The 25228-nt window shown below is 32.8% G+C and overlaps 2 protein-coding genes across 2 annotated transcripts; both read right to left on the bottom strand.

Moving 5' to 3' along the window:
* Positions 1-12535: 12535 nt before the first annotated feature.
* Positions 12536-13838, bottom strand: LOTGIDRAFT_230713 (hypothetical protein; the record flags this gene model as incomplete). Its single annotated transcript, XM_009049842.1, has 4 exons — positions 13698-13838; positions 12964-13071; positions 12706-12741; positions 12536-12568 (listed from the first exon to the last, which is right to left on the bottom strand). The coding sequence occupies exons 1-4, from the start codon at positions 13827-13829 to the stop codon at positions 12536-12538; spliced, it is 309 nt and encodes a 102-aa protein (XP_009048090.1). The 5' UTR covers positions 13830-13838.
* Positions 13839-17413: 3575 nt separating this feature from the next.
* Positions 17414-24249, bottom strand: LOTGIDRAFT_157640 (hypothetical protein; the record flags this gene model as incomplete). The annotated part of the gene is made up of 8 exons (XM_009049841.1): positions 17414-17470; positions 18773-18837; positions 20447-20513; positions 20838-20885; positions 21051-21149; positions 21694-22717; positions 22994-23177; positions 24225-24249. The coding sequence occupies 8 exons, from the start codon at positions 24247-24249 to the stop codon at positions 17414-17416; spliced, it is 1569 nt and encodes a 522-aa protein (XP_009048089.1).
* Between the last annotated feature and the right edge of the window lie 979 nt (positions 24250-25228).

The following is a 25228-nucleotide window of genomic DNA, read 5'->3' as shown; positions in this document are numbered from 1 at the left end:
TGGTTGATAACAAACACTCAAACCAAGTTTCATCAAAATCCGTCATGAATTGCACCTTCTAGAGTGTTTACGAGTGTTTTAAGAACAAGGGCAATAACTCATAGTAAATATTTTTCGATTTGTCTGATTTTCGATAGGGTTCATCCTTGGGTGATTACAAATAACCATACAAAGTTTCGTCGAAATCAGTCAAGAATTGTGCCTTGTAGAGTGTTTACGAGCAATTGCGGACGGACGGACTGACTGAAAGTTGACAGCAATATACGCCTCCCATTTCATGTGTGACATGCATTTTAATCCCTCACAAAATTTTTTATATCTGAGGGAGTGAGGATCAGTTTAATTACCATTGGTGCCATGATATAATGTTTAAATCATAGTTATCTTTTAAAGAGTCAGTGGTCCAAATGTTCAATATTTCTGTCTCTGTTTCTGTTTCTGGTGTAATGAAATACCAGATGCACAGGTTCTATCACAGAAGTCTTTCTTTCCAAGATAGTCAGCACTTTTTTGTAGTCAGCTTATCTAGCACAACTAATTCCTCCAGTAGTTAGTAATTTCTTAAGAAATTGTTATATGTTAATATTGAAATACTTGAAATTCCTCTAGACCTAGGCCAGTGCTTCTATTGGAGAATATCTCCTAATACAACTGAGTAAACTTTGGCCAAACATCCGATAAAATACATTGGAGACCAAACCCTCATTCAGATTTGATTATTCAATGAAATTTGGTTATTTACTTGTTATCATTATATAGCTTGTCACGATTCTATTATCTAACAATATAAATACTCTATTGATGGTCTCTCTGTTGATAAATAGGGAAGAAACACATATTCATGACACCTACTCTTTTCAATTTCAACTTAAAATGGTTCAGATAACATTTACAATAAATGTAGCCTATGACTAATATTTTCATCAATGTAATGAAATGAAGTGAAGTATTACACCCTGCTCTAGTTCTGCTCCACGGCTGTTTATTTATTTTTTTGGCAGACATTTTTCAACGACCTATGAAATCTGATCTCAAATTTACATTGAGAGTAGGTCTATCATATTTACATAGGCCAATATACTGGTATTGAGATGTAAGATCACCTATATATTTTCCATAATATTTCACAGATTTCATATTTTCACCGAATGACACATCCTAAACAATTCCCAGTTCAATAGATAAGGTTGTTTTGGAAAGTAAACAATCTAATTTCCTGCCAGAATCTGCTCATGACTTGGTTTTATGTATACCAAAAACACAATGTTGTGTCCAGTTTGTCAGACCATTTGAGAATGGACGTAACATGCTTACTTAATTTAATGAAAAGAAATGCAGTTATAGGTCTAACTTTTTTAACAGATTTAGCTTATGAAGTTGGACAACTTCTTGCCGTGCACAACATGTTTGGTGAAGCTGATGAGTTAAACCTTTTCAACAAGTTTAGATATGAAGGAAAGATTGTAGACTGGAAGATATTTTTTTTTAATATGTTTGATGGCCTTTTCCCAGTCATGGGGAAACACCCTCGATGTTAAACGTCAATGATATTGGAAATAATTGGAACAAATATATCACAGTGATCTTTTATAAGATATGATGGAATAGGGTTACATTACCAAGTTACAGTAGGTAGGTTTGGCATTGAATATTAGTTTACAAACTGTATCATGATCTGGTGTAAACAATGAGAATGGTGGTACAAGTAACTCGGTTGGTGTATAAACTGGATGGCTGTCCAACTCTTGCTGAATAGTATCAACTTTATCGAAGAGGAAAGATAATAAATCATTTGCCAGCTGGTCATCCGAAACACCACTTGGTAAAGGGTTTGTGAACTCCATTCAAATCATTTACTGTCTCGAATAGTCATCTCGAATTATTACCATAGAGATCAATGTCCTCACATACATATTGTTTTTTGGATCGAGTTAAGTGGTGACTGTATGACTTTCTTTTGGATTGGAACTTTTCCCAATTATCGGCCGTTTTGTTCTTAATCCACTTTCTTAGCCTACTTTTCAAATTTCAAAGTTTCAAGATATTTTAAAGGTACATGGCTTGTAACACACAGACCTTCAGTTTACTGCCCTATCCCAAAACCTTAATGCTTTATCCATGTCAGTCCTCTGAGCTGCATAGCTGAAAGGGGAAAATCAAGTTGAAATATATGAAGATATATCTTGATCTAAGCCAGGTTTGCAAGCAAGCATGAAACTCATTGAGTTTCAACAGCTAAAACATAAGACACTTATTTATTAACAAGAACTAAGATACACAAAAGAAGTTTTCTCTTGGTGCTGGTTAAAACAAGTTAACACACTAATCAATACAAAACTCTTGTTTTTGTTTTTCACTTCAAGACATGGGTCAGTGGTTTTTAGCATCACATCTTAGAATGGTTTGCAAAGATAGTTCCAATTTCACAAAGAGATGTTGCTTGTGCTGAGGCAGCTGAGAATAAATTGTTTAAAATTATGTGTGATTAAAATATCACTACAGATTTCTATAATAATGTCATCAATTATTTGTGATGTTGAATGATAAGTGTATTGTATATCTAGTAAAGGTATACATGCAACATCCAACTCATTGTATTTGTGATTTTCCCATGAAAACAGACAAATATAATGATGAAAAATGTTACAAGAGTTCAAGCTGAGTTCCCCTGTACATTATGTTACACATTGTTTACATGATATACCATGTATCACAATACTGGTTTTGACATGGTCTTATTAACCTGTATTACACTTCATTTTGGGGGTGTGGAAATAAGATTGGTAGCATTTAAATCTGACCAATCAGATCGGTAGAACAGAAATGAGGTCATGTAAACAAAACACAACACCGCTTTGCCGCCGCCCGTTTTAAGAGATAAGAATACATTCTTACCAAGTAAATATTCCAAAGTAAGGTTTTATTTTCTCTTGTCTTCAATTCTTCAACGAAAATCTTACTAAATTCTGTACCTTATACTACATATTCATCAAAATATGTAGGCCTAATGGCACGCTGCTTTATGTTTTCAAACAAAGCATCATAACGAGTGATTTGCTTTGATTGGCTACCAATACTGTAAGACCAATTTTGATTGGACAAAATTTAGCTATGAAAATGTAATTTTTCTCAATGGGTTACCACAGCCCCAAGGAAATATGACAAACGGGGGTGTGGTTTGGACACGATGATGATATACTTACAAATTAATGTAACAAAAAGCAATTAAATACAAACTAGAACATCTGTTTGTACATAAAACCCCCAGTACATGTATATCAAAAGATAGCTTGCGATGCAAGTTAACATACGCCCACTGGCAGCTGTCAGGAATGATAAAACAGTCTTTAGTGACTAAAGTACGAATTTTCTCATATTTAAGAAATTATTTATGCTGAATAATTCCACAAAATTTTTTAAAATCAATAATAATAACCCAAATACAACAAACAATTAAAACACACAGCTCTAATCAAGGGCAAAAAACAACTTTTGATGCGTGTTTACAAAGTCAAGGGCAATAACTCAAAAAATGTTCATCAAAAATATCTCTTGTTAGAACTTGTCCGAGATCTTATCAATTCCAATGATCACACCAAGTTTCATCAAAATCGGTTGAAAACTATAGCTTATATTTTGCTCACGAACAAATTTTGACGAGTTTTTACTAAGTCAAGGGCAATAACTCAAAAACCGTTCATCAGAATCGGTTGAAAACTATAGCGTCAATCCTGCTCACAAACTATTTTGAACAAATTTCGACGCAGTCTCTATAGTGCTCACAAGAAATGTTGACCGACGGACCGACGGACCGACGGACAGGGGCGACGACAATATACGACCACATATTCATGTGGGCGTATAAAAACTTTAGTGACTACCACTGAGGTTGCAGGCTGTAAGTTCTTTAAGCTGATTTAAGCTGATCTAAACAATATTTTAGCTGAAAACACACTTACACTGAACACTCAGCATTAAATGATGAATCTTAAATCAATTAGTTACGAATGCCCTCAAGCTAGACTGTTAATGCTAAAGTACAATTAATAAAATAGACTAGAGCCACACGTGGCACAGAGTGGGACTTTGCAAATGTAGCAAAAGATAATTACATCACGCGCAAGAGCAGTCTAAAGTTGAGAAGAATTCTTTGGAAGATTGTTATAACAAAAGTAGACAGACCTCACAAATGAAAGTATCAGAAGATAGCCAAGGTCAATGACATTTGACATTGAAAGGGAGACCGTCAACAAAGGTCAAGGTTACAAGATACAAGTTATCAAACTTTTTAAATATATACGGCTATAAAAGTTTAGATAGGACAGCAAATATAAAAGTATAAATAGATAGCCAATGTGAATGACCTTTGATCCTACAAAAATCAGGGTCAAAAAAGGTCAAGGTCAAAATTTGAAAAATTTGAATTTTCATAGCCTGTTCCTTTTTTTGAACTATAAAGCTGAAACAATCGAACTTCTACGACAACGTGGCTCAACGGATGAAGTAATTGTATGCAAAGTTCCATTTTGAACAAATGTATACGTTGCGAGTTATGTCCCTTGCCAAAATTGTCAATAATGAGTAATTTAACCCGGATGTGCTACGCCCACCTCAATTTCTTTTGCATAGGTTAATTGATATTCTGAATGTTATGTTGTGTTCCAAATTTAAAGCTTCTACATCATACAGGTCAAAAGATATAGGTCAACAAGAGTCAATAAAGGTCAAAATAGAAAATTGAAAATATGGAAATTTCAAAACCTGTTCCTTTTTTGGAACTATAAAGCTGAAACAATTGACCTATTAACACAAACTGGCCAAAATAATGGGGTAATTGTGTGCAAAGTTCCTTTTTGAACAAATGTATCCTATGCGAGTTATGCCCCTTTCCCAAAATGTAAACAATTAGTAATTCAACCCGGATGTGCCATGCCCACCTCAACTTTTTTGTCATAGGTTAATTTATATTCAAATTGTCTTGTTGTGTTCCAAGTTTCAATGTTCTACATAAAATAGGTCATAAGATATATACACACCAAGCTCAAAGAAACAGAAATATTGTAAAAAAAAATCAAATTTGAAAAATTCACGAATTTCAATTTTGCTTTAAAAAACGATTGTTATAAATCACTTGAAAGAGCATGAAAAGCACATTAAGAATCCGAAAAAATTAACCCTCTATGTTAATTAGGTCACGTGCTAGAGCAGTCCAAAGTTGCGAATTTGGCTGTTTTCGGACAGCTATAAAACCGGAAGTACATGTCGGAGGTCAAATGTCAAAGTATTAACTGATAGCTAAGGTCAATGACCTTTGACCTTATGAAGGTCAAGGTCATCAAAGTTCAAGATCACAAGATATGACCCTTCAAACTTTGAAAGATGTTGCAAAAAAGCAAAATTGAGAATCGAAAAACGGCTTCCTAATGTCATGTTTTTTTTTTATCTTCTTTCATTTGACACCAAAATCATTTAAATCGGATGTCTGAATAAAAATCGAATCATTTCAGAAAAATCAAAATGGCGGCCAAAGTTTCACGTCTGTTGCGGATTTTTTTTTTCTTCGTTTTTTTGGCGTAACTTTGTCTACCTATCAGTATAAAAATTTTTGTCCTATACAAATTACACCGGATATTCAAGTGAAGTGAACATCGTTTTCCTGTTTAAACCGGAATTGAAATTGAAAATTTGACTGTACCATTTTGTTTACATTCTTAAACTGTCTTTGCTCAATTTTTTTCAGATTAATCAGACAAAAACCAAAAAAATGAAAAAAATGCAAAATTTGGCAAAAAAAATGTCTGCGACAAATTTTCGAATTTTGAAATTTTGAAACTGCTATTCTTTCAGATTTTAACAGTAGATTCCAAAAATGCAAACCCAAAGAAAATCGACCGAAAAATACGACTTCTAGAGCCGATTATCTATTCTTGCACATATTGAACTGTGGCACTTCCGGTTTTGCAAAAAAGATCCAATATATATTTATGCACATCGTCGCCTATATCTAAGGTTCGTAAATGTTGATTGGTTGCTGCAACTATTGTAGTCTAAGCTCAGGAAGGTGTAAAAATCGAAAAAAAAAAAAAACAAAAAAAAACAAAAAAAGAATTGACATTTCGATAACAAACAATGACATACCTAACGGGAAAATTCTACAAACATAAACATTGACTGTGACCAACCTATTAAATCAATACAAGCTGTAGACATGATACTTGTAGTACATCAATGTGAATGTCAGTCAATGATTCAATATTAACATCAATTGTTGTCTGACCAACACCCACATTGTTATTAGTATCACATACAAAACTAGAAGGTAGAGCAGAGGATGTCTGCCTTAAATAATGTCTGTCACATCTATTGTTTCAAAATAATTATCGTGCCACACACACAATCGAAAAAGATGAATTACGCTCATTATCAAATTTAACCCTAGCCATGACAGTTAAATGTGAGTGTACTAATCGAGCACAAATTATCCATTACAATTCTAAAAGTGGCTCCTATGTAGCAGAATTCAATTTTGAATGTAACCTAAACCCAAAGATACAGCAGGATTGAAATAACACTGGGGCAGTCTTGGACAAAGAAAACTCAACAATTCTAATTATACCATGCCTTGAAGTTTCATATCCTGCAGTCTTTTCTTCAAAATCTTCTTAAAAATAACATCAGCAATATAAAAAGTTTCTTTCAACAGACAGGTCAGTACAATGGAACTACAGGTATGAAGTAGTATCAATAACAGAGTATAGGATTATTATCAAAGAAAGGAATTCCTTTCCGATATAATCAAGTTAGTTAAGTGACTTGGTATTTGTAATTCTTTTATTTTCTTACTGATTTACTCCCTACTTTCAACTAAATCTGATTGTCAATGAAATAAAGGTTATTGGCTAGCTGACAAACATTGATCACAAATAATACACAAAACACCAAGATCAAGCTACCCTCATAAGACATAATATAATGGATCAAGATAAAAGCAAAGTATAGCTTGCCATGGAATGAAGAACCCACAATAATCACCCCCAAACACCTTTTCCTTCAAAAGATGCCATGCTAACTTTAACAAGTTGATATAGAAAACTCCTATTAGAGTGTACAGGTAATGAAATTTATACAACTTCATGGTATTGAGAAGAGATTTTAGAATGACAAGATACAAATGAAACCTGACATGGAGAATATCAGTCTAATACCTCATATCATATGATGCCTTGTAGTCTATATAATACACGAATATACATATAACAAAAAATTAAATTTAGAATCTAACTAACTGAATGTTACTCAGTTTGGTGTCTGAAGCACTGACTTAATTCTAGCAATGTTTTCTTGCAAAGGACGTCTTGATTTATAATTTTCGGACCGCTGAGTTTCCAATGACAGAAGGGCCTGATTGCTATTTACTGAAATTACAAGCCAATTTTAAGTAACTAGAAAATGTAGACTTCTCTTCCACAATTCATCAATGAAATTTACAATAAGATCAAGGGTAGATATTGACTTTTTAATGCCAGTTAGAGCAGGCAGAAAATCAATACCTAATTGTCATGAGAAAGGTATTTAGGTCAGAATATCATCATATTATCAAGTTAAAGCATGTTCTAGTACCTGTTCTCTTGATTTCAGAATAGAAGACAAATGAGATTGTAACTATTTTGTAGGAAAATGAATGCATATATTATTATATACCATGAAATATTCAGTTGCTAATAAATCAACCCCCAACTTTGTTGTAGCTTCTACCTTGATGGGAATCAGTGGGGCTTCTATTTTGAAAAAAAGGAATATGAAATGAAAGTATCCAATTGATTCTAAACATTTCATTGTCCTATCAATAGTTGTTTTTAGAGTTAGATAATTCTTTGTGATGCCCTCAGCCATGCAGCAACCGGTGAGTGTAAAATTCCAAATTGTCCAAATTGGATCAGAAAAAACCTAAAAATTTAGTCTTAAATTCCACCAAAGGCTGTGAATAAATCATAATAAACAACAAATAATAATAATAATAATAACTAGAGCAACTCGTGGCACAGAGTGGGACTTTGCAAATGTAGCAATTTGCTAAAGACACCGAAAAAATCAACCATCGACGATAATTAGGTCAAGCGCAAGAACAGTTTAAAGTTGATAATTTTTTATTTTTTAGAAGATTCTAATACCTGAAGTAGACGCTGGAAGTACCAGCAGATAGCCAAGGTCAATGACCTTTGATCTTGTAAAGGAGAAGGTCTAAAAAGGTCAAGATCAAGAGATATATGTCATCAAAATTTCTAATTGCACACGACTATAAAACCGGAAGTTGACATAGGACAGCAAATATAAAAAGTATTAATAGATAGCCAATGCCAATGACGTTTGATCCTACAAAGGTCAATGTCAACAAAGGTCAAGGTCAAAAATTGAATATTTGGAATTTCCAAAAGCTGTTCCTTTTTTTGAACTATGAAGCGGAAACAACCAAACTTCTAAGACAAAGTGGCTCAAAACGAGATAATTGTATGCTTTGCGAGTTATGCTCCTGGCCAAAAATATCAATAATGAGTAATATTACCCGGATGTGCCAGGCCCACCTTAATTTTTTTGCATAGGGTAATAGATATTCCAAATGTTATATTGTGTTTTAAATTTCAAGCTTCTACATTATTCAGGTCAAAAGATATAGGTCAACAAATGTCAATAAAGGTCTAAATCAAAAAATGAAAATATCCAAATGTTACAACCCGTTCCTTTTTTGGAACTATAAAGCTGAAACAACTGAGCTGTTAACACAAACTGGCCAAAAGGATGAGGTAATTGTGTGCAAAGTCCCTTCTTGAACAAACGTATCCTATGCGAGTTATGCCCCAGCCCCAAAATGTAAACAATTAGTAATTCAACCGGATGTGCCAGGCTCACCCCAATTTTTTTGTCATAGGTGAATTCATATTCAAAGTGTCTAGTTGTATTCCAAATATCAAGGTTCTACATAGAATAGGTCATAAGATATACATACACCAAGATCAAAAAGACACAAATATGGTAAAACAAAACACAAATTTGAAAAATTCACGAATTTCAATTTTGCTTTAAAAAAGCAATAGTTCTATATCTATGTAAAGTGCATGAGAAGCACATTAGAAAACCGAAAAAATTAACCCTCTAGGTTAATCAGGTCACGTGCTAGAGCAGGAGAAAGTTGCGAATTTGGCTTTTTACGGATAGCTATAAAACCAAAAGTACATGTCGGAGGTCAAAGGTCAAAGTATCAAATGATAGCCAAGGTCAAGGACCTTTGACCCTATGAAGGTCAAGGTCCTCAAAGGTCAAGGTCACAAGAAATAAGCTTTTAAACTTTGAAAAAATTTAACTGGAAGTTGCGAAAATGCAAAAGCAAAATTCAAAAATCGGCTCGCAACGTTTTGTGAACATTAGACAGCAGATTACATCGACACCAAATTTAAGCAGATTTAGTTTATCCCTAAGGACTTATTTCGATTTTAAGAAAATTAGAAAATCAAGATGGCGGCCAAAGTATCACTTCCGGTCTGGATTTTATATTCTTCGTTTTTTTGTATTAGCATTTACTTACGATCAGCATAAATTTCGTTGACCTATTTCAATTACACCGGAATTCGACCGGAAGTGGATTGTACTTTCAATTGATTCCCCGTTTAAAACTGAAAGTAAAGTTAAATATTTGACAACTACATATCATTTACTTTAGTGATGCCCCTTTGCATATTAAATTTCAGATCAATCGATGCAAAAGCAAAAAAGTTGCAAAAAAATCGAAAAATTTGATCGAAAAAAGTGAGCGATGAATTTTCGAATTTCGTATTTTTTCAAGTGCCATCAGGACAGAAATTACAGGTAGATTGTAAAAATGAAAACCCGAAGAAAATCGATGCAAAAATACGCCTTCTAGAGCCGATTTTCGACTTTTTGCACATGTTGAACTGTGGCACTTCCGGTTTTGCAAAAATGTTCCAATATATATTTAAGGAACACGTCGCCACTACAGAAGGTCTAGGGAAGTTGAATGGTTGCTGCAACTACTGCAGTCTAAGCTCAGGAAGGTGTGTAAATTTCTGGGACTTTGCTGAAAGCAAAGTCCCACAATAAATAATCATTCTTATTAAATAATATAATAATATCAATTGATTGCAAGTGTTAGTATGAATAAGAGTACTAAAATTAATTTACATGAAGAACCATAGTTGATTATTAAATATGTTTTAAAATATTCTTTCGTTGCCAATCACAAATTTTTTGGTCAGTCTTTGGTCTCGATTTATCAGATCTTTTCAGATCATTCGGAGGTTTCAGGATTTTGCACCCACAGGGCAGCAACTCCAAACAGTAATCAAATACTTGTCTTTCTATGTTCACACAATGCTAGCAATTCCTTTTTTCAAAAAAAAGTATTCAAACAATTCTAGTCATTTCATTGCCCTGTCAATAGCATTTTCTGAAGAACTGATTGCATTTTGTGATGCCTGTGGACATACGTCTTTCAAAATAAAGTGAGGAAGCCCAATATCTATATTTATTCAACTTAAAATTCAATGGGTCTGACCATTTTGTGATTCAGTCAAGTTACATACCTCAAGATTGTAAGTCAACAGCCACATGGAACACTTATTTAATATTATAGAATGGCAGAACAAGTAATTTGAACAATTTGCATTTTGTTAAATACATAAGATCAGTGTCTGGGTCCAACTCTTGAGATCAAAATTACCTGCTTCATAAAGAATTTTTGTCATCATGAGAAACTGCACTTAAAATACAATAAATGTCACAAATACAAGAAATATATTAAACATGGCAACCTTTGAGCATTCAATAATATGATAAGTAATATATAGACGATTACACTGCCTGAACTTAATATTAATATTGATTAATCTTTATATAAAATATCTACCATGCTTCAATAAATACTAGTCAATTATATTCTTAGGTCAACCATACACAGGTAATTACTTTCTAAAACTATCTGTCACTACTGACACAGACATGTACCATTAAATGATAATTTAGCTAAAAAAAAAGAATGCCACTGATCAGATGATTCTCACAAATTTTCATGACATTCATTCATTAGCATCAATGAAAACAGATAACTTAAGGTGATTAAATGAAAAATTTGCATAAACTTGAAGACAAGGACTGAAAAAGGGGCTTCAAAAGTTATCAACTCAAATGTATTTTGATGATTTTCAGTCAACATAGTATTATGAAAGAAACAGTCTTTTGGTCAAATGTCAATATATGATGTAAGTATAGTGATTATAATCTCTCATATCAATATAGAATAATATTTATATCATATAGTTAGAACTAAACACCTCATTTACCCAGTCTGGTTATGATATACCATAATATCTACTTGATTTGTAATCCTAATTCTCTTCATATCATTATGTTTGTCAGAAAGCGAAAAATACACAAGTCTCATTCTGGTGTGCTTATGGCCTGGTCATCAAAAAAAATCATACCAAGTACTAAAATAGAAATTTATCAGGTACAATACTATTATATGCTTACCTGCCACAGTTGATACTTTGGTATTACACTTCCCTCTCAAACCTAATCTATAATTTTACTTTTCCTTCTAGCAGATTAAAATTTAATTTTTAACATTGTTTTCTAAATTAACGAAGATAATAAAAGGTTGTGAGTCATTCTTTTGACTTCCTAATAATACTGTAATATTTAAACAAGGTAGTAAGACCTGTTTTATTAGTCAACATAGTAGAATGTCACAATTTCTAAAATACCAAGTGTCTCGAAATTATAGCCCTCTCATAACATAAAACAAAAGTAATATTCAGAACAGGTAATTACAGAGGTTTCTGAGAAATTTTGTGTGGCTCCATCTTCCTGTACTACAGCCTGCATTCTTGAGGGATATTTCAGCAATGTTTGAAACATGGTGCCTCATCATGCGAAAACTCAATAAATAACAAGATCTAGGAGGAAAGGAACTTACAGTGTTCAATGATAGTATACACAGTCTCAACCACCTGTGAACAGAGGTGGGAAAAAGTACTCAGTAAGAAGGAATTTGATTCTCAGTTATGATGCGAAATGCTGAAATCATATCCCTCCATGATAAAGGCAGATAAAGGCCACACAAAATGTAAAATACTCACAGAAAAACATACCTGTTCTGAATCATTTCAGGTTTAGTGCATATTATATCTATATATTAGTTTATGGAGTGGAATAAGTGGCTCTTATATCGAAACACAATTCAGACAACACTAAATATCAATAATCAGGATTGATATGCTTTATGAAATAAAGTTGGTTATTTATTATCTGCATTTTTAGAAGTGGTTTAATGAGAACAATTTGTAAATATTCAGTTACACAGATTGCGGTTTCTGACCAAGTTTCATGAAATTTTTAGAAAAAAATTGATAATCATCAATATAAAACAGAAATTGGATGTGCCTCTGTCTCTCAAATTGTAAGACAGCCTGAGATGATATGAAATGAATGGAGTTTTACATCCTACCTTTCTGCACCATGTGGGCTAATGAAGACAGGTAACAGCATACAGGGTAGGCTACAATGAGAGAAATTTTGCCACGACAGCTGCATTAGCCTGCTCTTTTTCGATTTCCAACTGTCAAGGGATCTTAAACGTGCACATCTTGTAGCACACAGGGCCTTGGTTTATTGTCCATGTCTCTCCCCTCTTACCTGCATCACTGATGGGGAGAAACTGGGTTTAAAAATCTGAAAGGTATCATTTCAACAGAAAGCCTGAGGTGAAAGGCAGTTAAGCAGTGGAAATGATTAGTATGTCAAACATCAAAGAAAGACAATCAATCACTAGTGAAAGGCATCTGTTATAATATCTATATCCTATTATCTAGGTTATTGTCTTATCAATTACTAGTCTTTTTATTATCTTATCACCTATTATGTTTAAATTAAACATGTAGATAACTTGTTTACCTGAAACTTATTAACATTATCCATAATCAGTGCATTTCTAACAACAACAGACATGTAAATCATATCCCATGTAATTGTTATTCTATGGTCCATAATGCATTTAGAACGCTATAGAAATTAAATGATGCAAATGAGAAAAGAATATTTTTAAGAATATGTGTTGCAAAACAAACGGTTTCAGTGATCTATGATGAATAGAAAACTATAATTTTGAATAGAGGATTACTAAGTCGTTTACAAATATGAAAGAATGATATTCTGTTTAGATTATTCAATTGAATTTAACATAATATGAAAAACTCCTTGAGAAATTCAAACAAAGAAATACAAAGACTGTTTACAACTCTTTTAAACTTACATGAATTAAATTCTAAATATAACCATTTCACACAAAATACTTAATCACAAAAATTTACGAAAACTAGAAATAAACATTATTGATGAAGATATTCCAATCTATAAGCTCACTTTATTAACTTTCATTGTGACAATGTATTACTGGATATATCATATCTAACAATCAGAGAAATATCTTGCCCTGTATAAAACAGATCAATTCAAATGATATAGCTAAAAATTTATGTTCATAGACAGTTAGTGTGTACTGGACATTATGAGCTATAATTCACACTTTATGAATATGAAACAGTCAGTATACTACATATAGCTGAATAAAATATTTAATAATTTTATTGATTAAGTGATGGTAATAGGTATGACGCTTAAATACTAACCTCAATACCTGAAGCTCCAAAGTGTTCTACTGCTAATTTCTCAAAATGATCCACAGCTATTAATCCATCATCATCTTCGTCACAAACATCGAAAACACTTCTTAATTTATCCAAAAATTCAGGATCTTCCATAGCCGAGTACCACCCCAATATAATTAAAAACTCCCCTAACACTTTCTCCCACTAGTAACTACTCGGCTGCCATATTACCGTTATAGCCTAACCACTCAGGTAGAAAGAGGAAGTCGCCGCGAGCCACCAGCAGCTCAATTACCGTTTTGACCCATAAAAATCGTCAACTGCACAATTAATTTGATAATTGGGCCACTAGAACTTTGGGTTAAAATTAGTCACTAATTAATTACCAGTTAAAAGGTCAAATTATTTTTTCCCTTATATGTACCTGTATGAATGTTACCTGGCGTAGGAATACAGAGTGATATGACATGTCAAAGTGAAACTGTTACTTTTTACTGTTATCATAGTAAGCCTATACACACACATAGAAATACTACATGTATATAAAGATTGCAACTCATAATTTATTTTTATACAGGGGGGTTTACAAAAATAATACTGCATATTTCCTTGTGTTTATAAATAATAGATCTTTACACAGGGTGCAAAAAAACTAAATCTTAAAGTTTAAATTTGTGACTTGAAAATTATACTTGTCACCTACAATACTACAGCCAAATTCCTCTGTGATATTCAAACACGTTTATAAAGAACTACCAAGATGATTTCCTGAACATCTATACCAAACATTTGCTCATTGCTAGGAAAGAAATAAAAATCTGAGCAAATGCATTGCATATTTGAATTATTTGTTAATCTTTTATTAATCTCTCCAGGAACAATTAAATTCTTTCAAATAAATTCTTATGCTAAAATCCATAGTCTATACTTGTGACCTAGGCCAGTGCTCCTATAGGTGAGTATTCTTATAACATCTAATTGAAAAGTGATACAGAGAAATGAACCTGTTCAGCTGGAAATCCAAATGTTTAGGTCACTTTGTTTAATTAAATGAACAATTAAATAGGGAGTTTAATTAAACTATTCTTTCTTTCTTATCTTATTTAGCAGCTCACAAGTATATGATTTAACTTGAAGGGAATTTGTAAACTCTTTAAGTGTTTCCCCCTTCAAGATTTAAAAATAAACATTTATAATAGAAAACAACACTATTAATATACATTTATTGGTCAACAATAATATTTCATACAAAGATAACCACAATAATTGAATGTATATCTCCCAACAATACACAAGTTATTCATTCAGTATATTTATATTTTATAATTTCAGTTACAATTTTTAACAGAGTGAGGATTTTATTTTTATCCAGACTCAGAAATTATACATATTCTCAAATTATTCAACAGCTGGTGAAATTCAACATACCAAATCTTATTTGAAAACTGGATGTTTTTTTTCTGCTGGTTACCACACTTTCCATCCATAGTTTAACAACTTTCTTCTATCATTAATGTTCAGTAGAAATTTAACCCAAAGTCGTGCCAAATTTATAATTCATAACTTTCCAAATTTAAAGGAAAACACTATCAAAGATAGCTTGCCAGGCAATGTTATATACGCCCACTGGCAGCTTTGATTTTAAATAAAAAATATTTGGCAGTACAGTAACAATCACCAGTATGAAATATTCAACCTTCAGACATACACTTCTTTTGAACTTTTTGAGGCGATACCGAATAATACGTTTCATCAAAATCTGTCAAGAATTGAACCTTCTAGAGTGTGTACAGACCTAAACTTTTTAAGGACAAGGGCAATAACTCATACTCAATATTTTTCAATTTTTCTGATTTTCAATAGGGTTTATCCTTTGGTGCTAACAAACACTCACACCAAGTTTCGTCAAAATCCATTGAAAATTGTGCCTTCTAGAGTGTTTACGAGCAATAGTGGATGGACGGACGGATGGACGAACATGGGTGACGGCAATATACGCCCCCCATTTCATGTGGGCGTATAAAAAGGGGAAGACAGAAATTCTCACATATAGTATAGAAAATCTTTTATTGAACAAAGCATTTGATTGGTTGAATATTAAAGGGATTGTAAAGAGGTTTATTACATTTCTTATGTTTATTGTGACACTGATAGCATCAATTTGCACCATTCCAAATTTCAATCAGACATAATATATGGTTTCTGAAATTCTACTAAAACTAAGTGTTTGATGTCACTAGGCCTAAAATATGCTTTATCACATAAGGCCCTTCGCAATAAGTGAAGTGATCAAACACGCAGTTTTAGTGGAATTGCAGGAACCACAGATGTCTGATTGAAAACTGGAATGGAGCAATTTCATGCCAGATAGACATAAATTTAGAAAACCTTTTCATAAACCCTTTAAATGACCCAGAACATGAAATACATTACAAAATAGGTAGATTTTCAGTGGTAAGTGGAGTGACCTGCAGAAAAAAAAATGCAACAAAAACTTTTATTTGAATTTGAATTAGATTGTAACAGACCTGTATACGATTCACAATAAATCAAACTTAGGTTTATCTGTAAACAAACTAATAGTGCGTTCAGACGACTAAAGTTAAGGCACCTTAACTTCAAACCATTCGTCGAGACTGGTTTATGTTTTTTTTGAGTGTGTTCAGACGGACATAAAAGTTAAGCCAGCTTAGATATTGACCTGGAATTCCTCGAAAAGTTCAGAGGTCATAATGGCGTTACGCATGCGCATTATGTATAAATGACAATAGTGGAAAATTGTTGAGAGTAATGCGCACGCGCGGGAGCATCTATATCCGGCTTGTTGTTAGCCAGTTGCGTTCAGACGGACAAGCTAAGCTGCCTTAACATTCCAAGACAGGTTTCGAGCCACCTCCAAAGTAGGTGCAAGTTAAGGCAGTTTAATTTCAACTGATCGCATTCAGACGACTAAACAAAATGGGCTCGAAGAACAGTTTGAAGTTAAGCTGCCTTAACTTTAGTCATCTGAACGCACTATTAGTGACCTAGTGTAGTCAATCACATCTGGGTCCGATTATAAACATCAACTCAAACAGTCTACTTTTGTTTTAGAAAGAGTAAGTAGTAGTGTACAGTATTTGTATAGCTTCATTAATTTTTATTCTTCCCTTATATAAGCAGACTGCTCAAGCTTACATTTTGAATCAGGACAAGCTTCAGATGCAGATGTGCACAAACATCTAAGCTTGAATGGCGTATAAAGTTTGCAGATTCCAATGACCTTTGAGTCAACTCTCTCAACACTCTATGAACTCTACAGTGAATATGTGAAGGATTTCACCCTGAAGACTTCCCGTCTATTGAAAAGATAAAATTCATTCAAATTAGATTCATGTAACAACTATTCAAACATATAAGCAAGACTTTTTGCTCATCTGAAATTCAACTTAGATGTAGACTTCACATCTGAAAATATTATGTTTCTGCAGGACAGGAAACATACATTGAGGAAAAGGAGACATGTTTTTGCTAATTCTGAGATAAAAATAGGGTACTTTTTCCTGTTCAGTTTTGCCTAATTTAATCTATGCAATATTGAAATGTTATGCCATGATGTAACCGTATTTTATTAAAAGATTAGCATAACCAACGATTGATTTATACATTGGTTTGGATTCTAAACTTTCTGACAGTTTTAACAGTTAGTTTTCAAATCTCTGTTCAAGACACATAAACAGTAATTCAAAATCTTCAGATTATGAGTTAAGCGGTAATAATCTTGGTTCTATCATTTCCTTCCAATTCACCTCGATCTGAAATATCAACATTTGTAATAGTACTTCTTTACATATGATACATACCAGGAACATGAAGCCTGAGTATCTATGGAAAGATCTTATTGCTTGTTTGAAAACCACCTGTCTGTAAGATACAAGATTAGGATATGCTCCAAGAGTCAGAAGTTATTATCTAAGCTTGTGTTAAAAGCATTGTGTTTGGAAGTGATCTAAATGAAATGGATCAAGATAAATCATCATTTATTATTTTAAGTCAGTACAAAAAGTGTTTAACAACAATTTGTTATAAAAAGCAATAGGGGAAGCTTAATATTCAAAGATAGCTTGCCAGGCAAGGTAATACACGCCCACTTACAGCTTTGATTTGAAATAGAAATTTTTGGCAGTACAGTAACAATTACCAGTATGAAATATTAAACCTTCAGTCTTATACTTCTTTTGAACTTTTTGAGGCAATTCTGTATAATATTGGGCCTTCTAGAGTGTTAACAGACTAAAACTTGAAAGTGTTTCTAAGAACAAGGGCAATGACTTAAATATTTTTCAATTCTTCTGATTTTCGATAGGGTTCATCCTTGTTTGATAAACAACATTCACACCAAGTTTCATCAAAATCCACTTAGAACTGTTCCTTCTAGTTTGTTTCAGGGCTAAACAGTGAACGCGTTTTCAAGAACAAAGGCAATAACTCTGATTTTCAATAGGGTTCGTCCTTGGGTAATTACGAACTCTCACACCAAGTTTTGTCAACATCCGTCAGAGAATTGAATGTTTACGAGCTCAAAATTGAACACGTTTTAAAGAACAAGGACAATAACTCATACTAAATATTTTTAGATTTTTCTCATTCTCAATAGGGTTCTTTCTTGGGTGAACAAACAATCAGACCCAGTTTCGTCAAAATCAAGAATTGTGCCTTCTTGAGTGTTTATGAGCAATGGGTGATGACAATACACACCCCCCATTTCATATGGGCGTATAAAAATGAAATGGATGGAGTTTTATGTTCTTCTTTTTTGCACCATGTGGGCTAATGAAGACAGGCAACAGAATAAGGGTACCATAAGAAAATTTTTTGCTAGGACAGCAGTATTAGCCTGTTGTTTTTTGATTTCCAACAGCCTGTAGCACACAGGGCCACAGTTTCTTTCCCCATCAGAACGACAATGCTTTTTCCATGTCAACCTCTATTACATGCATCACCGATGGGGAAAGAAAATCTGAATGTATCATCTCGACCTATGCCAAGTATGAACCCCGGACCTTTAGATTAACAAGCAAGCTAGGAACATTATCATAATTATGAGCATTCCATACCTGATCTAAGTTTTCATCTGCTTTGTCAACAGGCATGTCAAATTTTCCTAGTTCCTCTTTCACACCTGCAAAAATGAAATTCAATTTTGCTATTATATTTTCTATCGTTTTATTTTTTCAATAAAAAAACATTATATGTAAAAAAGATCATCTATTAAAGAATAAGATAGTGGACCACAGCCATATACGCCCACCACAGCATGCGGATGGTAAATATTCAAGATTTTGGGGCAAGGGAAATAACTCTGCTTCTAATGATCGAAAATAGCTCAAATTCGAACTTGATCTTCGTTTTATGAATATGTATACACATACCGAATTTCATTTTATTCCATCAAAAAATTTAGTTTTGAGAGCGTTTACAAGCAAATGTTGACGGACGGACGGACAGGGGTGCCTACAATATACGTCCACATAGAGAGATAATAAAACAATATACAGGGAAACATTTTAAAAGATAATCTTTAAGATAGCTTGCCAGGCAAGGTAACATATGCCCACTACCACCCGTCAGAAATGATAAAGTTTTTACTGGCTAAATTATGAATTTTCAAATAATCTTAAACACTGCATATGCAGCAGTAACACAGTGTTAACACATTTTTGGTCCCTATTGGATTTCCTTCTTATATCAGTTTAAGCCTATTTACATATCACCAGCTAGATAATCGCTTATATTATTGATAATCCAACATAAAATCACATAGAAACAATACAACGCTGATATCAATTCTGCTCAATTCCACCAATAACCTCACTTCAATATCAAGTTCATTGCTTGTAGACCAAATTTATTACACCATTATATAACTTTGTTTTGTCTTTTATATCAATATCAAGCTATTATTGTTACAATATGATCTGAGAGCCATATGTCTGATTGTCCTATGAAGCGCCACACCATTGCAAGATTTAGCCATGAAATTTGGTTTGGTTGAACAACAATAAGTGACATTTTAAAACGTAAAGAAGAATCTGGGTCAATGAGGTATACATAGTAACATGTAGCACATGTAACAAAAATCGTTAACTTTAGGTATCTAGTTTGGACCAGTTGATAACATTGACCACAAAAACCAGTGTAATTCTCGCAACAAGTGTTTTGATAATTGATATACCATCACTATAACCCTCTCAATTATTCAATCAACAAAAACAACACAAGTTTAGACGTTTATTTACTGGAGAAAAGAACAGCTTAAATATTGATAAAGTGACAAATTTTTTGCCTTGAAAGTTTACCAATCGCCTCAATTCAGACCCTGTTAACCGTGAAATCCTACCCAAAATAAAAAAAAGTATAGAATGGAACAATCCTAGTGCTTCATATAGAACTCTTACATCAAATCTATTAAATGACTTATCAAAACTGACATTAAAGGGACAGATTCTTTTTCCATCTATGTCTTTTTTATGTAACGCATAGTCTCAAGAAAAGATAAGTCCTCTTTTAACTTTCAAACGCAGATAATTCTGGACACACATGCATTTGAAGTTGAGCTGTGAACACTATTACTGAAATGCATAAAAAAAATATTCTTATTTCTGAGACTAAGGTACTTTTAGTCAAACAAATGGCTAACCTATCCCTTTAATGGACAAATGGTTCGGACAGTTAATAGAATTTCGCTACATAGCGATGAATAGGCCTTATCATAAAGAAAATATACTTACGAAGAGGTTCACTAAGTTTAATATATAGAATATTGGAATCACTTTCATAAGATAAGACCTCTGCTTCCTGTAAGTAATAAACAGTCATAACACAAGGAGTATTTGAAGAATATCTCTTAATGACAATAGGAGTCCTTTACTCTGCACTTTATTAGGATAATGAAGCTTATAATCTGTCAAATTTCAGAAGATATGCGATGCATGTAGGCATGAAAACCTTGCTTTGTTTTATTTAACATATACATATACAAATTATATGGTCGGTTTATCAAATAAGGCCAATTTACTGTGTGAAAAATTTCCATGACCAATTAAAAATTAAAAGTTTTGGGTAAACAAGGAGTTAATTGGGTTTTTAACCATACTTTCTTTAAAATAAATTGTTCATTACCTTATAGGCAGATATAACAGGATTATAATCTTCTGATAATTCTAATATCTGGAACAACAAATCAATCTAAACAAATTGAAAATCTTGTACGGGTAATAAACTTACAATATTTCATAATGCAAGATCCGACTAGACAATTTCTGCATTAAAACAACATTTTAGCAATGAAACTAGAGATAAGATTGTAATTATGCAAAATAAATCAGACATTACCTTATAGGCTATTTGGTCCCCTTTCCTAGGAGGTCCAGAAAGTATTGGATAAATGTTATAATCCTTTACAGGTATAGCAATAAAGGTTTCAACCTCAACCTGTAATAAAATTCATAAAAGATAACTTTTCAGGCAAGGTAATATACGCCCACTGGCAGCTTTGATTTTAAATACAAATATTTGAAAGTACAGTAACAATTACCAGGATGAAATTACAAACACTCACACCAAGTTTCGTCAAAATCCATCAAGAATTATGCCCTGTAGAGTTCTTATCTGCTAAAAATTGAACACATTTTCAAGTACAAGGGCAATAACTTATACGAAATATTTTCATATTCTTTTAATTTTCGATAGGGTTCATCCATGCTTGATAACCAAATGAAATGAAATGAATGGAGTTTATGAAAAGGTGATAACAAACAATCATATTAAGTTCATCAAAATCAGTCAAGAATTGTGTTAACGAGCAGTTGTGGATGGATGGACGTTGGTGACGACAATAGACACCCCCAATTTCATGTGGACATATAAAAAAAATTTAAAAAAACATGAGGATATAGGTTAAGAAATGGCAGGAGAAAATCCATAAAGATCATTTGTTCAAAATATAAAAGGTTGATGTTTTTTATTATCTACTAACCTTACTTAAGTTTTTAACTGAAGGTGTCTTTTTAATAAATTTTTTTGAATTCTTTTTCACATCTTGACTGTCTACGGGACTGTTGTCCTTTTCATCAACCTCATTGTTAAGGTCATTTGAATCAGCTTCACAACGTATCTGGTTTAAAACATCAGCAATAACAAGACTATTTTTCCGTGGTTTGGTGCCACTTTGAGTGGAAACTACATGTGATGTTAATGGCTTATTTGGTCTGTTCTCTTTATCTTGAGCTATTAGCACTTTATTCTGACAAGATTTAATGTTGTAGACACTTAATTTGCATGGAACCATTTCCTGGTAGGCATTAACCTTTTGAGTAGATGTTGCTGCCTTGGTGAAAGACAAACTATTTTGTGAGTTATCTTTAATGTTTGATTTAATCATGTTCTCACTATCAGAATCAGAATCAGAACAAAACGTTATTTTAGTATTATTTGGTTGTTGATAGTTTGGTAGATTCAAGGTCACAACTTTAGGTAAAGGATGAGGTGAAGGAGATTTAAGAACTGTGACTTCTGCAGATTTCTTTTTTCGGTTTCTCTTCCGTTTCCTATTTCGAGACAATTTCTCCTCAGGTTTGCTCTCAACAATTTCAGACAGAAATAAAACATCTGAATCATTAATCTTGCTTTCACTTTCATCTATATTGATAGTCTTAAGCTTATCATCCTTAATACTTTTCTTTTCCTTTTTTGAACTTTTATCTGCAGTTACCTCCATAACCATGTTTTCAGTTGGCTCTGATTGTAATTCACAGATCTCAAAGGCAGAATTCACATTCTTATCCAATTTTAATTCAGACAGACAATTTGACACATTAATAGATTTTGATCTACATCTTTTTTTTAATTCTGAACATTCAGATTCTTCTGTGGATTCAGCCTTACTTTTTTTTTTCTTTTTCTTCTTCTTGGATAAACAGGAATCACCTGAATCTAATTCTTTTGATTCTACACTTTCTATAACAGTAGTGGTTGAAACTGTGCCATCAACTGAATTGTAACTGGAATATAAAATGTGAGAATATCCTTTTTAATTCCGTAGTTGATGGTCCTGAGTTAAATTACCTGTAGTATAATCATTGTTAGTAACGATGCAACTACTGATTATCTAACATTAAATTATTGCTTAGGACTAATTATTAATGCAATGATTTTAATGAACACCCACAAGTATGTAGCCATACTTCCATTTGGATAAGATCAACTCATTTATGTTATACATAGCTATGACAGATCGGCAGGCCTACGATACAGGCTACATCAATACCAATCCTTACCCATAACATGAATGTATGTCATCTACTTTACTATTGATGTGATTTACAGATTTTGATATGGCCTCAACTGTGCTCTGTAATATATTCTGGTTCATCTGCAAAGACACCATAGTGCTCTGTAATGTCATTAACTGACATTGTAAATTATTAAACATTGAATAAATCTGGTTATTCTTTATGGTCCCTGCAATAAAAAGAGATATTTAGTTAGCTTTCCAAACTGGCTTTCATTTTTTAGTAATAAAAACATACTTTTAATGTTATATTTTTATAAAACACTTCTTTAAGAGTTGTGTAGAGTTTTTTAATAACCTACTTTTGTTTCTCTTTTTATTTTTGCACTATCCTTGCTGTATCTCAATGATTGCAAATTTTAGAACTAGAGCCACATGTGGCACAGATTGGGACTTTGCAAATGTAGCAAATTGCAAAAGACTCTGAAAAAATCAACCTTCTACGATAATTACGTCACGTGCAAGAACAATCTCAAGTTGAAAAGTTTAAATTCTTTGGAAGATTGTTATACCGGAAGTAGACAGACCTGACAAATGAAAGTATCAGAAGATAGTCAAGGTCAATGACCTTTAACATTGAAAAGGAGACAGTCAACAAAAGTCAAGGTTACGAGATACAAGTCATCAAATTTTGAAAATATATCTATGGCTATAAAACCGGAAGTTTTTTTTTTTTCTTTTTTTTCGAATTTCACCCTCGCTTGTTTTCTAGGAAGGGAACACGCTACAGATTGTCTGTTGCTGTTTTGTAGTCAAAATATTTGACTACTATTTGTTAAATGTAAATTGGCACCATTTTGACCAACCGGAAATGAGCGGTGGCCAATGGCTCTTTTTCGATTTTTTCCATTTATCAGGTTTAATACTGATCTGATATTGCACAAACTTTATTGTTTAATGACTACAAGATAGCAATTGAAAAAATCGCCAATTTTGACTTTTGTCGCTGACTTTTTTAGCTCCAATTTTAAAGTTTTTTAACCTTTTTTCTAACTTCTACAATTCTATTTCGATCAATCTGAAAACTTATATAGAGATAGACACTTTTATTGCAAACAAAAACTAATTTTCGAAATTTCGATATCACTTCCGGTTTTCACGCTATTCGCTTCTAAAATATAAAAATCAACTTCCGGAATTTTGAAGATAGTTCAAAAATTCTTTTTGCAATATGTTACAAATGGTCATACAAAAAACTTCTAATTATAAAATCTTACCCGAAAGTAACAGTATAGCCGCCATATTGATATGTCAAACTTTTGTAAAATTCAAAATGGGGCCTCAGGGTAAAGAGCGCTTTTGATAATTTTGGTATATTTAGATATCACAATCGATTGCGAAAAAAAGTATGGAAGCCGATTTTTGAATTTCGATTTTGCTTTTCTTTTATTTCCGGTTAAAATTTTTCGGTAATGTCCAAAATTTCAAAGGGTCCTATTTCGTGACCTTGACCTTTGGTGACCTTGTGGCCTGAACAAAATTTGTTGCCCTTGATGATATCTATCCAGTGATATACTCATTTGTGCTGTGCAATGTTTACTTTCGGTTTTATAGCCGATTGAAATTTACGATTTTTAGCTTCAAAGAGCTCTGACACGTGACCTAATTTACATACACCAAAAATTCTTATTGAATCTTACTAGTGTTCATCTGCCCTGTGTAATGATATATAACACTAGATATTTCCATCAAAATTGCGCTTTTTAATATTTGAAAAATTTGTACTTTCTTCTATAGTAACTGTGCGTAATTTTCTATAAATCAAAATGGGGCCTCAGGGTGTAATCCAATTGGTGTAAATTTGATATCTATGGTATCTACTATCGATTGCTAAATATTATTTGAGAACCGATTTTTGAATTTTGATTTTGCTCTTTATTTATTTCCGGTTGAAAAATATGAATACTTTGAAGGGTCGTATATCGTGACCTTGACCTTTGGTGATCATGTGACCAGAGCAATTTTGATAGCTCTCGACGAGATCTTACCAATGGTATATTAACGTTTATTGTACGGTGTTTACTTCCAATTTTATCGCCATTTGAAATTGAGGAATTTTATCTTGAAAAAGTCGGTTTTCCTCTTGTAAGTTTTTTGTGGTCTAAACGATAAAGGTAGTTTGCTCCCTTCAACTGTTGTTGAATACAATGTGAGTTGAGCGATCCGTCGAATATGCTTTGCGTTTGGGCGATCTATATCCAGTTAAGTATGATAGAAAATT

This window comes from Lottia gigantea (genome assembly GCF_000327385.1).
Source record: "Lottia gigantea unplaced genomic scaffold LOTGIsca_14, whole genome shotgun sequence".
Lineage (NCBI taxonomy): Eukaryota > Metazoa > Mollusca > Gastropoda > Lottiidae > Lottia > Lottia gigantea.
This window is presented reverse-complemented; position numbering and strand designations above follow the sequence as displayed.